At 34.2% G+C, this 15,459-nt stretch overlaps 1 protein-coding gene across 2 annotated transcripts in view; it reads right to left on the reverse strand.

The window, feature by feature from the left end:
* The window catches only part of P4HA1 (prolyl 4-hydroxylase subunit alpha 1), a 95,106-nt gene that overhangs the window by 26,926 nt on the left and 52,721 nt on the right, over nt 1-15,459 (reverse strand). Inside the window, exons 6-9 of one of the 2 annotated variants that reach the window (XM_065922557.1) lie at nt 14,648-14,887; nt 12,092-12,285; nt 9,570-9,746; nt 1,001-1,071 (exon numbers count right to left, since the gene is read on the reverse strand). In XM_065922557.1, the coding sequence (XP_065778629.1) occupies nt 1,001-1,071; nt 9,570-9,746; nt 12,092-12,285; nt 14,648-14,887 (682 nt within the window). Of the gene's footprint in view, nt 1-1,000; nt 1,072-2,089; nt 2,161-9,569; nt 9,747-12,091; nt 12,286-14,647; nt 14,888-15,459 lie in introns of both variants that reach the window. The other variant, XM_065922556.1, reaches the window with a different exon arrangement.

Consider the following 15,459-nt stretch of genomic DNA (forward strand, 5'->3'; position numbering starts at 1 on the left):
ACTGGAAAAGACCCTGATGCCGGGGAAGATTTGAGGGCAAGAAGAAAAGGGGACGGCAGAGGATGAGACGGTGAGATAGCATCACTGACTCAATGGACATGAATTTGAGCAAACTCTGGGAGATAGTGAAGAGCAGGGAGGCCTGACATGCTGCAGTCCATGGGGTTCCAGAGAGTCGGACATGACTTAGCAACTGAACAACAGCAATCTAAAGAGCATAATTAAACAATCATCATCAAATATAAAAAATGAAAATATATTAAAATATTCCTAAGGAGATGAAGCTTAGTTTATTTTCAATTAAGTATTATATGTGAATAAATATTACTTGTTGCTACAATGAGACAGAATTCAGCTCAATGACACTTCTATTTTCATGAGAACTGAGAAACTTTATTTATACAAATAAGTAGATGGAAAAAGAGTTCTGTTGAAATAACATCATTTATTTTGTGAGCTTCTATTAAGTTATATATAGTTACAAGTTACATAGTGATCTTTTATTAAAAATTATTTCGGTGACCTATCAGCCAATAACTTAAGATTCTCTTAAATATTGTTTAAAAAAAAAAGAATTTGCAATCAACTGACTTACAGAGGACTTTTTAGGTAACCTTTCAAGGTGTCATTCTCACTACCTATAGCTACTGAGTCACTCTGAGATTTTTAAGCCCCTGCTTTACTACAAATTAAATTAGGCCTTGTTCTATGGAGTGTCTTTGGGAACTTCTGTTACTTTAATATGATAACACAACTTCACTTACCAGGTAGGGTGTGTGGGCTATCTCAGCAGGCATTTTAAAACCTAGCAAGTCACTTTGAAAAACCTCTATCAACTTCCCCATAACCATGTCCATCATGAAAAGTCATGCACAGCTATCAAATACCTATGCCTAATAGCCGAGGTCTTAGAAACCATAAGATGGGTTTTGTGAAAACTAGACTCTCAAGAAAGAAAATAGTCCAAATATGACTAAAATTCTTCCCATTACTCCCTTACCTCTTAGATACTCTGTACTGGGCTGTGGTCAATTTTCCAGTCTCAGGGTCATGTACTGTAGCTCGGCTCAGCTACAAAAAAAGAGAAAGGACAAGGGCTTACTCACGTAGCAGGCAATTTGGGGCTTTTGTTTTATTTTGCCAAGCCACAGGTGATTGGAAGGGTTCAGATTGGTCTGGATGGTAGGCAATGGTTTCAAATCAGCAGAAACATTTAGAAAAGTGGCGATAAGAAAAGCCACTTCCAAATCAAGAAAAAAATGGGCTGACAGATTTTTGTTGCAGATTGTCCTTTCACTTTTTTTTTAAATCATTTGAAGCTGTATGTAAATGATTTATAGCACTGGGTTTCACAGGTGCTTTCTCAGATCTAGAAGTTTAATGTTCTCCAAATCATTTGGCAAAAGAATAGTCTCTTTAAATTCATTTTTTAAAACTCTCACCAAGCTGTAACTGTCGTTAAATCTCTCTGGTAAAGTAAAAGGCAACTAAACTCATAAATAATAGCATTTGGAAGACTGAGATCTGAAGCATAACTCTGTTCTTTCCATTGCCAACGTTTAAGTCAGCAAGTTTTTTAAAATAAAGACTCCAACAGGAGAAATACAGATTACTCCATAATGACAATGTTATTTTATAAAATGCATGAACAAATGCCAACACAATCATCATGAAGAATGATGTGAATTCACTGCAGCATATTTATGAATATGAGAGAACTACATAAACAAAGACTACTCCCAGATTAATCCAGGCTGCTGCCTTTTTTTTTTTTTCCATCTTTGGCAAGAAAAAAGAAAAAGGAATAAGAAAACAAGTACTAGGCCAGTTCCTGGACATTTGATTCCTAACCTGAAGAGAGATGAAAAGTATATTAACTCCCTAAAAATAATAGATCAATTAAATATTAAAAACAGAACTTCTAGTTAGAGAGAAAGACCTGTGAAACACAACAGTTTTTCCATGCTTAAAAATAGGCGGTGACTTGACTGGAGACTGAAAATGACCTACTTCCCTTAAATGAATGATTCCTGTAGGATGTACAAAACACTCATTAGAGGGCAAAATATGCAGCATACACATCTCTTACCTTTTGCTAATTCTGTAATGTACCGTCTCCAAGTCTCCTGTTATTGGGTTTGAAATGGTGGCTCGCCTCAGCTGTGAAGCCAACCATCAAAATAGTTGCATTACAAAACAAAAAAAAAAGGAATCACATTTATCCAATCAGTCAGAAATCTGGGATTTTTACAAAGGAGGCTAAAAAGAGAAAATAACTCCATAAACTTCCAGTCACCTGTGTTGAACCTTGAAAGCCAGTTAATTTTTAAATTTTTAATATTTAAAAAAAAATTTTTTTTCATGAATGGAGGGTACACAAACAAAACAGACTGGAAACTAAATTTCCTTGAAAGGTTACAGGATGCGAAATGAAGAAAAGAAATTTCTAAAATTTGAAGTAAATTTATAATTACAAGAATGGCTATATACATTCAGTAACTCATTACAAACTTTTTGCTTTAATTTTTTTCAGTGATGGAAATGTTTGCAAAGCTAATGTTAAAATCAGTTTGAAGACAAGATGGCAGAGTAGGTGAACGTGGAGTACATCTCTCTCCATGAATAAATCAGGAATACACCTTCAGACACAGAAGTGCATGCAGAACTCCAGTTGAGAGTGAACAGGAGTACCTGGTCAGATGAAAAGAATATATAGACCCACGCAAAACTCAAGATCAAGCCCTGAGCCTACGGAGTAGGAGCACTGACTCCAAGACCCTAGACTACCAGAGAACTAACCCTAGGGAGTATCAAATAGTGAGAACTCACACAATGGAAACCACCTGAATACAAGACCTGGCATCACCCAACCACCAGTAGCACCCAGTGCAAGATGTCTCATCTAAACAACAAACAAAACAAAAATACAAACCAAATCATCAGCAGACAGAATTACCACCTCACTCTGCCTTGCCCATCACAGGAAAAACAAACAAACAAACAAAAACTCAGCATAAATCTCACCCTGTGCTAAGCTTACACAAACCACTGGACCAACCTTAGGAGGGCAGAATCCAAAAGGAAGAAAGAATTCAACCCTGAAGTCTGGGAAAAGGAGACCTCAAACACAATAAGTTGAAAAAAAAAAAGAAAAGGCAGAGAAATACTACACAAATGAAGGAACAAATGAGAAACACAGAAGTCCAAATAAATGAAGAGGAAACAGGCAAACTCCCTGAAAAACAATTCAGAATAATGATAGTAAAGATGATTAAAAACCTTGAAAACAAAATGGAGAAAATGCAAGAATCAATTAACAAAGACCTAGAAGAATTAAAGAATAAATATTCAGAGACAAACAACACAATTACTGAAATTAAAAATACTCTAGAAGGAATCAATAGAAGAATATCTGAAGCAGAAGAATGAATCAGTGAGCTGGAAGATAAAATAGTGGAAGTAACTTCTGAAGAGCGGAATAAAGTAAGAAGAACAAAAAGAACTGAGGATAGTCTCAGAGACCTCTGGGACAATATCAAAAGCACCAACATTTGAATTATAGGGGTCCCAGAAAAAGAAGAGAAAATGAAAGAGTATGAGATAATTTTTGAAGAGATTACAGTTGAAAATTTCCCCAATATGGAAAAGGAAATAGTCAATCAAGTCCAAGAGGCACAAAGAGTCCCATGCAGGATAAACCCAAGGAGAAACATGCCAAGACACATACTAATCAAGCTAACAAAGACTAAACACAAAGAAAGAATATTAAAAGCAGCAAGGGAGAAGCAACAAGTAACATATGAGGGAAACCCCACACGCTTCAGGAACTCTGCAGGCCAGAAGGGAATGGCAGGGTATATTTTAAGTACTGAAAGGGAAAAATCTACAACCAAGATTACTGTACCCAGCAAGGATCTCATTCAAAACTGATAGAGAAATAAAAAGCTTTCCAGACAAGCAAAAGTTAAGAGAATTCAGTACCACCAAACCAGCTTCACAACAAATGTTAAACAGACTTAATAGTCAAAAAAACAAGAGAAGGAAAAATATCTACAAGATCAACCCCAAACTACTAAGGAAGCTGAAGTAGCAATCCTCATAGCAGACAAAATAGACCTTAAAATAAAGAATATTACAAGAGATAAGGAAGGACACTACATAATGATCAAGGGATTGATCAAGAGGAAGACATAACAATTGTAAATATCTATGCACCCAACATAGGAGCACCTCAATACATAAGACAAACAATAACAGACACAAAAGGAGAAATTGACAGTAACACGATAATAGCAGGAGACTTTAACACCCCACTCACACCAATGGACAGGTCATCAAAACAGAGAATTAATAAGGAAAGACAAGTCTTAAATGATATATTAGATGAGATGAATCTCATCAATATTTTTGGGACATTCCATCCAAATGCAGAAGAATACACCTTCTTCTCAAGTGCACATGGAACATTCTCCAGGATAGACCACATCTTGGGTCACAAATCAAACCTCAGCAAATTTAAGAAAACTGAAAAAGAGTATCAGGCATCTTCTCCAACCATAATGTTAAGAGACTAGATATCAATACAAAAAAAAGAAACTGTAAGAAACACAAACACATGGAGATTAAACAACACACTTCTAAATAACCAACAGGTTACTGAAGAAATCTAAAGGGAAATCAAAAAATTTCTAGAAAACACGACAACTCAAAACCTATGGGATGCAGCAAAAGCAGTTCTAAGAGGGGAGTTTATAGCAATACAATCCTACCTCAAGAAATAAGAAAAAGATCGAATAAACAATCTAACTTTACACCTAAAACGGCTGGAAAAAGAATAAAAAAACACCAAAATTAGTAGAAGAAAAGAAATCATAAAGATCTGAGCAGAAATAAATGAAAAAGAAATGAAAGATACAATAGTAAAGATTAATAAAACTAAAAGCTGGTTCTTTGAGAAGATAAACAAAATTGACAAAACTTTAGCCAGACTCATCAAGAAAAAAAGAGAGAAGAATCAAATCAACAAAATTAGAAACAAAAAAAGGAGATGTTACAACAGACAATGTAGAAATACAAAGGATTATAAGAGACTATTATGAACAACTATATGGCAATAAAATGGATAACCTGGAAGAAATGGACGGATTCTTAGAAAAGTTCAATCTTCCAAGACTGAACCAAGAAGAAATAGAAATTATGAACAATCCAATTACAAGCACTGAAATTGAAGCTGTGATAAAAAATCTCCCCCAAAACAAAAGCCCAGGATCAGATGGCTTCACAGGAGAATTCTATCAAACATTTAGAGAAGAGCTAATGCCTATCCTTCTAAAACTTTCAAAAAATTGCAGAGGAAGGGACACCTCCAAACTCATTCTACTAGGCCACCATCACTCTGATACCAAAACCAGACAAGGACAACACACAAAAAAGAAAACTACAGGCCAATATCACTGATGAACATAGATGCAAAAATCCTCAACAAAATTTTAGCAAAGAGAATTCAGCAATACATCCAAAAGTTCATACACCATGATCAAGTTGGGCTTATTCCAGGAATGCAAGGATTCTTCAATATATGCAAATCAATCAATGTAATACACCATATTAACAAATTGAAAGATAAAAACCATATGATAATCTCAATAGATGCAGAAAAAGCCTCTGACAAAATTCAGTACCCATTTATGATTAAAACTCTTCAAATAATGGGCACAGAAGGAACCCACCTCAACATAGTAAAGGCCATATTTGATAAGTCTATAGCAAACATTATTCTCAGTGGTGAAAAACTGAAATCACTCCCCCTAAGATAAGGAACAAGACAAGGGTGCCCACTTTCACCACTATTATTCAACATAGTTCTGGAAGTCCTAAGTACAACAATTAGAGAAGAAAAAGAAATAAAAGGCATCAGAACAGAAGAAGTAAAGCTCTCACTGTCTGCAGATGACATGATACTGTACATAGAAGACGCTAAAGACAGTATCAGAAAATAACTAGAGCTAATCTAATCAGTGAATTTAGCAAAGTTGCAGGACACAAAATCAATACACAGAAATCACTTGCATTTCTATATACTAACAATGAAAAATCAGAAAGAGAAATTAAGCTTACCTAAGGAGACAAAAAACTGTACACAGAAAACTGTAAGACACTGATGAAAGAAAACATAAATATGTTCCTGGATAGGAAGAATCAATATTGTGAAAATGACTATACTACCAAATGCAATCTACAGATTCAATATGATACCTATCAAATTACCAATGACAGTTTTCACAAAACTAGAACAAAAAATTTCACAATTCATATGGAAACACAGAAGACCCTGAATAGCCAAAGCAGCCTTGAGAAAGATGAATGGAGCTGGAGGAATCAACCTTCCTGACTTCAGATTATACTACAAAGCTACAGTCATCAAGACAGTAAGGTACTGGCCCAAAAACAGAAATACAGACCAATGGAACAAGATAGAAAGCCCAGAAATAAACCCATGCACCTATGGGTACCTTATTTTTGACAAAGGAGGCAAAAATATACAATGGGGCAAAGACAGCCTCTTCAATAAATGATGCTGGGAAAACAGGACAGCTACATGTAAAAGAATGAAATTAGAACACTTCCTAAAACCATACACAAAGATAGACCAGAAACTATAAAACTCTTAAAAGAAAACACAGGCAGAACACCCGATGACATAAATCAAAGCAAGATCCTCTATGACCCACCTCTTAGCAGAAAGGAAATAAAAACAAAAGTAAACAAGTGGGACCTGATTAAACTTAAAATCATTTGCACAACAAAGGAAACTATAAGCAAGGTGAAAAGACAACCCTCAGTATAAGAGAAAATAATAGCAAATGAAACAACTGACGAAGTATTAATTTCCAAAATATACATACAGCTCAAACAACTCAATGTCAGAAAAACAAACAACCCAATCAAAAAGTGGGAAAAAGACCTAAACAGACATTTCCCCAAAGATGACATATAGATGGCTAACAAACACATGAAAAGATGTTCAACATCACTAATTATTAGAGAAATGCAAATCAAAACTATGATGAGATATCACCTCACACTGGTCAGAATGGCCATCATCAAAAAGTCTACAAACAATAAATGCTGGAGAGGGTGTGGAGAAAGGGAACACTCTTGTACTGCTGGTGGGAATGTAAATTGATACAGCCACTATGGAAGATGGTATGGAGATTCCTTAAAAAACTAGGAATAAAACCACCCATATGACCCAGCAATCCCACTCTTAGGCATATACCCTGAGGAAACCAAAGTTGAAAAAGACACATGTATCCCATTGTTCATTGCAACACTATTTACAATAGCCAGAACATGGAAGCAATCTAGATGTCTATTGACAGATGAATGGATAAAGTTGTGGTACATATACACAATGGAATATTACTCAGACATAAAAGGAACACATTTGAGTCAGTTCTGATGAGGTGAATGAATCTAAAACCTATTTTCCAGTATGAAGTGAGTCAGAAAGAGAAGATAAATATCACATTCTAACGCATATATATGGAATCTAGAAAAAAGGTTCTGAAGAATTTATTTACAGGGCAGCAATGGAGAAACAGACATAGAGAACAGACTTATGAACATGGGGAGAGGGGAGGAGAGGATGAGATGTATGGAAAGAGTAACCTGGAAACTTACATTACCATATGTAAAATAGATAGCCAATGGGAATCTGCTGTATGGCTCAGGAAACTCAAACAGGAGCTGTGTATCAATCTAGAGGGGTGGAATGGTGTGGGAGATGGGAGGGAGGTTCAAAAGGGAGGGCATATATGTATACCTATGGCTGATTCATGTTGAGGTTTGACAGAATACAACAAAATTCTGTAAAGCAATTATCCTTCAATAAAAAAATTAATTAAAAAGAAAAAAATCAGTTTCAAGGTCAATCTTTTCTTCCTTCAAGATATTTGCTCATATATTTCAAATAAACAGTGAAAAAATCTTAGACTGAGCACAAAGACTGATGAAAAGAACTTATAAATATTATTAAAAAAAAAACAACACACAGATGACAGCCAAGATAATGATTTTAAACTTTTTTCTAAAAATGAAAGATGGTTCGGAGGTTAACAAGAATATAAAATTTTCATTGTCATTGTGTTTTTTGATCAAATAATCTAATTGAGGCATCCCTTTTAAGACTGAGGTCTCCAAACTCAGAGATATAAGACAGTCTCCAACCTGAAATGAATTCCTAATTAATATTCTACAATAATTTTGGTTTACTGACACAAATAAAAGACTAAAATCCAAAACAAAAAAAAAAAGACAATATGACATCACTATCTTTTATCTGTTTAAAAGATTTATAAGAGCTCCCTTGGACAACATCCATTTTCATTTAAAATACTGGAGTGGGTTGCCATGCCCTTCTCCAGGAGATCTTCTCGGCCCAGGGGTTGAACCTGAGTCTCCTGCATTGCAGGCAACTTCTTTACCATCTGAGCCACCAGAGAAGTTCATAATCTTTAGTAAAAAAACAAAAAGTACCCATTTGGAAAAGCAGTAAAACTTAACAGCAACAAACATTCTGACTTCAAGTTTATTCTGCAGTACAGATATTCAGACAAGGAACAGCAAACTATGGTCAATGGGCTGAATTCATCCAGTCACTTGCTTCTAGAAATAAAAGTTTTACTGGAATACAGCCATACTCATTTATGTATTTTCTATGACTGCTTTTGCATTACAACACCAGAGGTGAGTAGTTATAACAAACTGTATAGCCTGCAAAACCTAAAAAGATTTACTATCTGGACCTTTACAGAAATATTTTCCAGCTCCTGTATAGTAAGTGAGCAAAAATATTTCTAGTGTTTATTTAACAGCCTCTTTATGAAAATAATCATAGTTTGTATTTTGCTGTCAATAAGACCAAACAGATTTTAAGAACAAGCTGATGGGGAAAAAGGCAAGAGCATAAAGGTCATTCTTGCTCACCAAAGATGAATTTCTATGCTAAACACTAAAGCTTATAGGATTGTGTTTATAATAAATTGTCTTTCTTATTAAGATAAATGATGTAGGTTGAAGCCAGAAAACTATGATGTCATTATTTCAGATTAGCAAGATGTTCATGCCCAATGATATCCTCCAGTTAAGTAATAATGTACCTAGGCAGATAAGTATTATTTCAGATAAAACTATGGAAGTTATATATAAAAAGTTGGCCTTTGATTAGTCTCTGAGATTACAGGGCTCCAAAGTACATAGAAACTTTTTAAGGAAGATGCTGAAACACAAATCTGTTAAGTGTCAATAAAAATATCACCTATGATTTTCATAATTCAGTGCTTAAAACCTAGTTGCAAGGTTACATACAAGGTACGCAATATGTGTTGATAACAAAAACAGAAAAACTGGTATAAACAGAGCTTAGTTAATTCCCTTAGTTTGCAACAATAATATCTAAAACTATCTATGGGGTTATTGCCACGTCAATTATCATTTTTATAATCTTGCAAAGGAAAAGCTGAAACACAAGTAAATTGAGGAGAGAAAAAAAGAAAAAAATTATTTACCCTTGGTTTTGCTAGATCTTTAACAATTTCAATTTCTGCATCGGAAATAATATCATGGAAGCGGATAATACGAGGCTTGTCCCATTCATCCTCCTGTTTGGCTGGAGCCAGAATAAATTTAGGATTCCGGTTTCCATCATGGTAGCGACAGAAGAGTTTTTTCTGTCTCCGAGGAGTCTGAACAAAAAGTTTAAAAAATTGTAAATATATTAGAATAATAATATTCTTAATGCTTGTTCCTATGAAGAAGCAATAATCATGCTGGTGTATAGACAGAGTACTTGAGGAAGAACGTGCAAAAGAAATAGTACTCTGCAAATATTCTGCATCAAACAGGACCTTCAGAATTTTAAAAGTTTTATTAATGATTGTTTTCTGGAAGAGATGGTGAGGTTTCTCTTTAACCTTTCTCTCATCAAAATAAAGTTCAGGCCTTGTAAATATGAAAAAAATAATAAAATGATTATAGAAATGCGAAATGAATGACCAGCCCTGCTCCAAACCTCACCAAGTAACTGCGAAGAACCTAGGAAAGTTTCTTAAAGGAAAAAACCTAACCAGGGTTTCCCAAGTGCCTCCCAATTTTAAAAAATTTAAGTGATTTTTTTTTTGAAGATGAAACTCAGTGGCTCTGAAAAAGAGAAAATTAGTTATTAAAGAAGCCAGGTGCTTTTAGTAGCAGATATTAAAGTCAGCAAAAATCAACAAATGTACTTTTCAATCACCTATGTATCACATTAACTAAATATGGGGTTGGCCAAAAAGATCTTACCAAAAAAAAAACACCCCACATGGATGTTTTGGCCAATCCAATGTTATGCCATTGCTGATTCTTCTCTTGATTAAACAAGTATTTCATATTATGAAGTAGAACTAGTAATGATTTATGTTTATTCTTGTTCTTTATTTATGAAGAATCAAATCCAAGGTTTTAAATATATCTTTTATATGATGATAAGACCAATTTAACTATTCTGAGAAAAAGGATGCTCCTTTGATTTTGGGCTGAGTTTACATGTGTTTCTCATCAACAAATGGGCAAATTAACAGACTTCTGTTAAATACCTATAGTTCTATTTTGCTCTCTTATTTAAGAGTTTCTAAGGGCAGTAAAAAATATCCACTCACTACTGGAAATCTGAACACTGACTAGGTACTTAATGATATTATGGAACTACTAACTACTAACGATACTGGAAATATCATGATAATGGTATTGTGGTCATTTAAAAGTTCTTATCTTTAAACAATACACACTAAAATATTTACATGTGAAATTTTTAAAAAAATGTTTCATGAGTCTAATTTGTATTTACTCATTAGATCAAAACAAAAGTAAACATGTTCTCTGGGAATCCATGAACTTACCAAAAGTGTCAACATAGAAAAGATCTACTTATTTGCTGGTAGAGGTTAGGCTGTCAACAGTAAATCACCAAATATCAAGAAGTCATCAATATCAAAACATAAAACCCAGCCTGAGTTTATCAGTAGTAGAGAAAAATTAAACACTATTCAAATGCTTTCACTTAAAATTATTCCAAAACTTCACTAAATCCTTCTACATACACCAGCATTCAACTGAACACTAGTACCACATGATACTCCTTTAAAAAGGGTTCTATGATCAATTAACATTGAGAAACAAAGTATATCACATTCATAATCATCATAAAAAGGATCTGAAAAGTCCTAAAGCTGAACAAAAGACCTATGATCCCAAGGCTTGAACTGTACTATTTTTGGCCTATTACCTTTTTAGTATTCTGGTAAACTGAGTATAAATATATAATATAGATATACAATAAACAAAGGGATATTTACAGACACATTTTAGTATTTTTAAAAATGTTATAAAGCCAAAATCTATTTAAAGTCTTTATGCATTTTTAATATTTCTTAAAGAGACTAAAACATTACATTAGGCAGTCTTACCAAGGCTGACTAGGGGCAAAACCACAAGATATCACTGTATAGATAAATCCATCATTTCATAGGATAAGTTAGAATGGTATATTATTTCTATGTAAGACTGCTGAAATCTCTTTTGCATTAAGATATAAGAAAAAACTGTATCACTTCTCTTAAATAATCTGATCCCTCACCTTACAAAGCCTCTTCTAATCTATGAAAAGGGTAATAATTACCAAAAATGCATGTAATGGTATATGAGTCACAAGTTTTATTTTATTTTTTTTATTTTTTTTTATTTTTTTTTTTTTTTTATTTTTTTTTTTTTTAATTTTATTAGTTGGAGGCCAATTACTTCACAACATTTCAGTGGGTTTTGTCATACATTGACATGAATCAGCCATTGACTTACACGTATTTTAAAGCTACTTTACTAGAAGTTGGAACACAGTAAGTGCAACACCAACAATAAAGTGATGTGACATAATGTAATACTTTAGGAATAAATCTGATTTTTACCACAAAAGTTTAAAAGAATTCTGAATCTCTCCAGAACTATGTACAAACACACATGCACATTCACACACACACAATTGGCTTTTCCACTTTACCATTTTGATACCCTCCCCACGGCACAGCATTTCGTACTTCTGTCTCTCTGGCAGGTAATCCACAGCAGCACCTTTTTTCTTCAGTGTGGTTTTCTGGTCAGATTGGTCATCTGAAGACTTATTGGCATCTTTTTCTTTAGCCATGATATACTCAAAGTATTTTAAGTTACCGTTAGCTCTCTGATGCTCAGGATCTATTACAAAAGAAAGAAAGCATGTCCATGAGTAAGTTTACAATTGTTCAAGCATGAGCATAAGATACAGTGGAGGAACATGTAATTTACCTTCCAAACCAGGTTGCTTTATGAGAGTGCAAGGAGGCATTAATGAAAATTATTATACCAAAACAACAGGTGTGAATCAGTACTGCCCCAAGCAAATCAAGATGTACAGTTGCCACATATAAAGAGAGTTCTGGAGATGGAATCAGCCATCTATTTCGAAGTAGTAATTATTGCCTTTACTTTGAGAATGTTCCATGTGACAAGTTACTAAGCAGCCAAAGGAACTATGATCAATTCGATGTCAAATGAATTTTAAAGTATTACTGATAAAACTTATTTTAAACAAGAGAAAAGATTTTTCTAAGATTGAAATGTAATGACCATGGGAAAGACAGGGTATACAGTTCAAAGGTAACCTTTACCACAGATAATATTATAAATGCTGAACACAGTCTACTTCTGAGGGCTGAGTGCATTTCAGTCCCAAAATTCTAAGTGAGACAGAAAAGAGAAACTAAAAATATAATTTTCAAATAAGCCAGAATCCACTAACTGCCTCAGAATTGCTAGTCATAACTTTTAGCTATCTTTTAGTAGGGGGAAGGAAGACTACTCCACCCATCTGGGAGGAAAAAAATATAAACCACCACACACACACACAAATGAAGAAGACAGACTAGGACACAGAAAGTTCACTTGTGACATTAATTGAAGTGTTTTTAAAAAATCCAGCCTTAGATTTGTAAAATACTTCTTGTCTTTGAGAAACTAATTATAATATGTTGTGATGTACAGAATATGAGGCTAATTTTGTAAAAGAAATGGAAAAATGGGGGGAGAAGAGGGTATGCTACAAGGAAAGAAAAAAATTGGTAGGTATCTCTGGGTGATTGGTTTATGGTGACTCTCCTGTATCTTTTTTTACTTTTAAAATTTTTTCTAAAATGAATGAAGTATTTTTAAGTCAGGAGGAAAAAAATCACTTAAAATACTGGGGGGAAAGGGCTAAATGAATATCTCAATTTATCAATTCACTCAACTAAGAAATAAGCTAATTTCAAAAGCTTATTTCAGATGATCAATCCTTTTGAATTGTTTGACTCCTAACATATACATATTTACCTATTCATAAAAAGAATTTAAGTTTTAAAGCTTCATTATATACCAAAGGCCACATGACTTTTTTTAGCATACAATTCCACCACCACAGATTCTAAGTTAGTAGGTTTGGGGTGAGATCAAGGAATTTTCATTTCTAATAAGCATCCAAGTAATTCTGATCATTGGCCTTTGGATCATACTTGGAGAAACACTACATCCCTGTTAAAAATACTAGTGGTAAAATCTTCGTATCACATTTTCCTAATATTTAAATATGACAATCAAATATATTTTCATTCTATTTATTTCTGTGAAAGAATTTCAATCTCTGATGGAACTGGAAGATATTAAATGGAAAATCTCATGCATGTGCCCTGAGGAACACAAAACTTAAAGACTGAGAGACTGATTTCCCATAAAGGCCTGATTTTCAGAAAATTGACAATACTGGAATTTTCTTAAATTTCAGGGAATTGGTCAGGGGTTGCCTCATATCAATCTTGGGAAATTTTGCTTACAGTTTCCAGGGGCATGAACAAGAAATGACCCAGGTTGAGATGGTCTTACAAAGTAAGCTAAATCGAGCTTTGTTTGTATGACTGGAGGGTTTTGTCTGCCTAAGGAATGTTCAATGCTGGTCCCCATTTGTTTCTGATTTCAACAAACTCTAACTGAACTCTCGCTTCTTTATATTCCCTGCCCTACTTCAAACCCTCAACGGACTTACCTGTAGCTTCCTATAGATTGCATGTCCCAAATGCAGTTCCTCTGCTATTCCTGAATAAACTCATCTTTTTGACAATTATGAGTTTGCTTCATTTTACCTTTTTATTTAGGTTGACATTTCAAATCACTTTCAAATTTCCAAACAGGAAATTCAGTAAACCAAAAATTTCCTTCAAAGGATACTGGTTAATATTTAATATGGCAACATGGCAAATAAACATTTTTGACTGAGTTAGCTATGTTCGATTCAATTTTGAAGTTCCTAAGAAGTACAGAGCAGAGAAACACAGCTACTCTTATAGTACTATTAGGTGAGAAAAATCAGTTGCCATTTATTTAGAGGATGAACAGAAAGATAAAGTATGTCTGACAGATGAGCTCTTGACTTGTGACAAAACGTACCAAAACTATATGACAGATATACATACTCACACACAATTATAATTAGTATATCTATATATCCCCCAATATATCCTTAACCTTGAATTAGGCCAAACTAACATACCTAGTTCAAGAAGTTTCTTTGTGAGCAAAAGCGCCTTATCCAGGTCTCCCTGCTGGTATACTGCATAGCTCAAATAATCTAGAACAGAGACTTTATCAATGGTAGAAACCTCGCCTTCATCCAGCTGCCTCAGTGCTTGTTCCATCCACAGTTCTGTATGGTAATAATCTGCTTCTGTGTAGGCCACTTTGCCCAACTCAAAACAGTCCTCAACTGTTAGAAAAGATTTGTGTTTTACTCCTGTGGAAAGAAAATACAGAGAACTTTAGGAATCTTAATACTATTATATGTTTGTTTAGGACTATACTGCTTTCAAAGTACTATGTCACTCTCATCTGAACCTCACAACAACCTTCTGAGGTAGGAAAAGCAGGAATTACCCTAGATTTATAAACAAAGGAACAAAGTACAAGGTAATGAAACATGGCAAGGATCACACAGCTAATAGGTGACGTGGGAACTAGAGAATCCAAGATTTCAATTATCAGTCATCATACCAAAAAGACGCACCAATTAAGCTGAAGTATGCCATTTTCCAACACAGTGGGAATCACCATGTGAGATATATCTAACTCTTAACTACAACTTAGGATAAAGGGATACATGGACTATACATGTCTATTGACTCCTTCCCCTACCATTCCCCTTTTCAAAAATATTAATGATATGTAACTTACATATCATAAAGTTCACCCAGTTAAAGAATTCAATAGTTTTTCACTATATTCGCAGAATTGTACAACCATTACCATAATATGATTTTAGAACATTTTCATTACCCCAAAAAGAAACACTGTAACCATAAGCAGTCC

Source organism: Muntiacus reevesi, chromosome 2, assembly GCF_963930625.1.
Source record: "Muntiacus reevesi chromosome 2, mMunRee1.1, whole genome shotgun sequence".
In the NCBI taxonomy this organism is placed as follows: domain Eukaryota; kingdom Metazoa; phylum Chordata; class Mammalia; order Artiodactyla; family Cervidae; genus Muntiacus; species Muntiacus reevesi.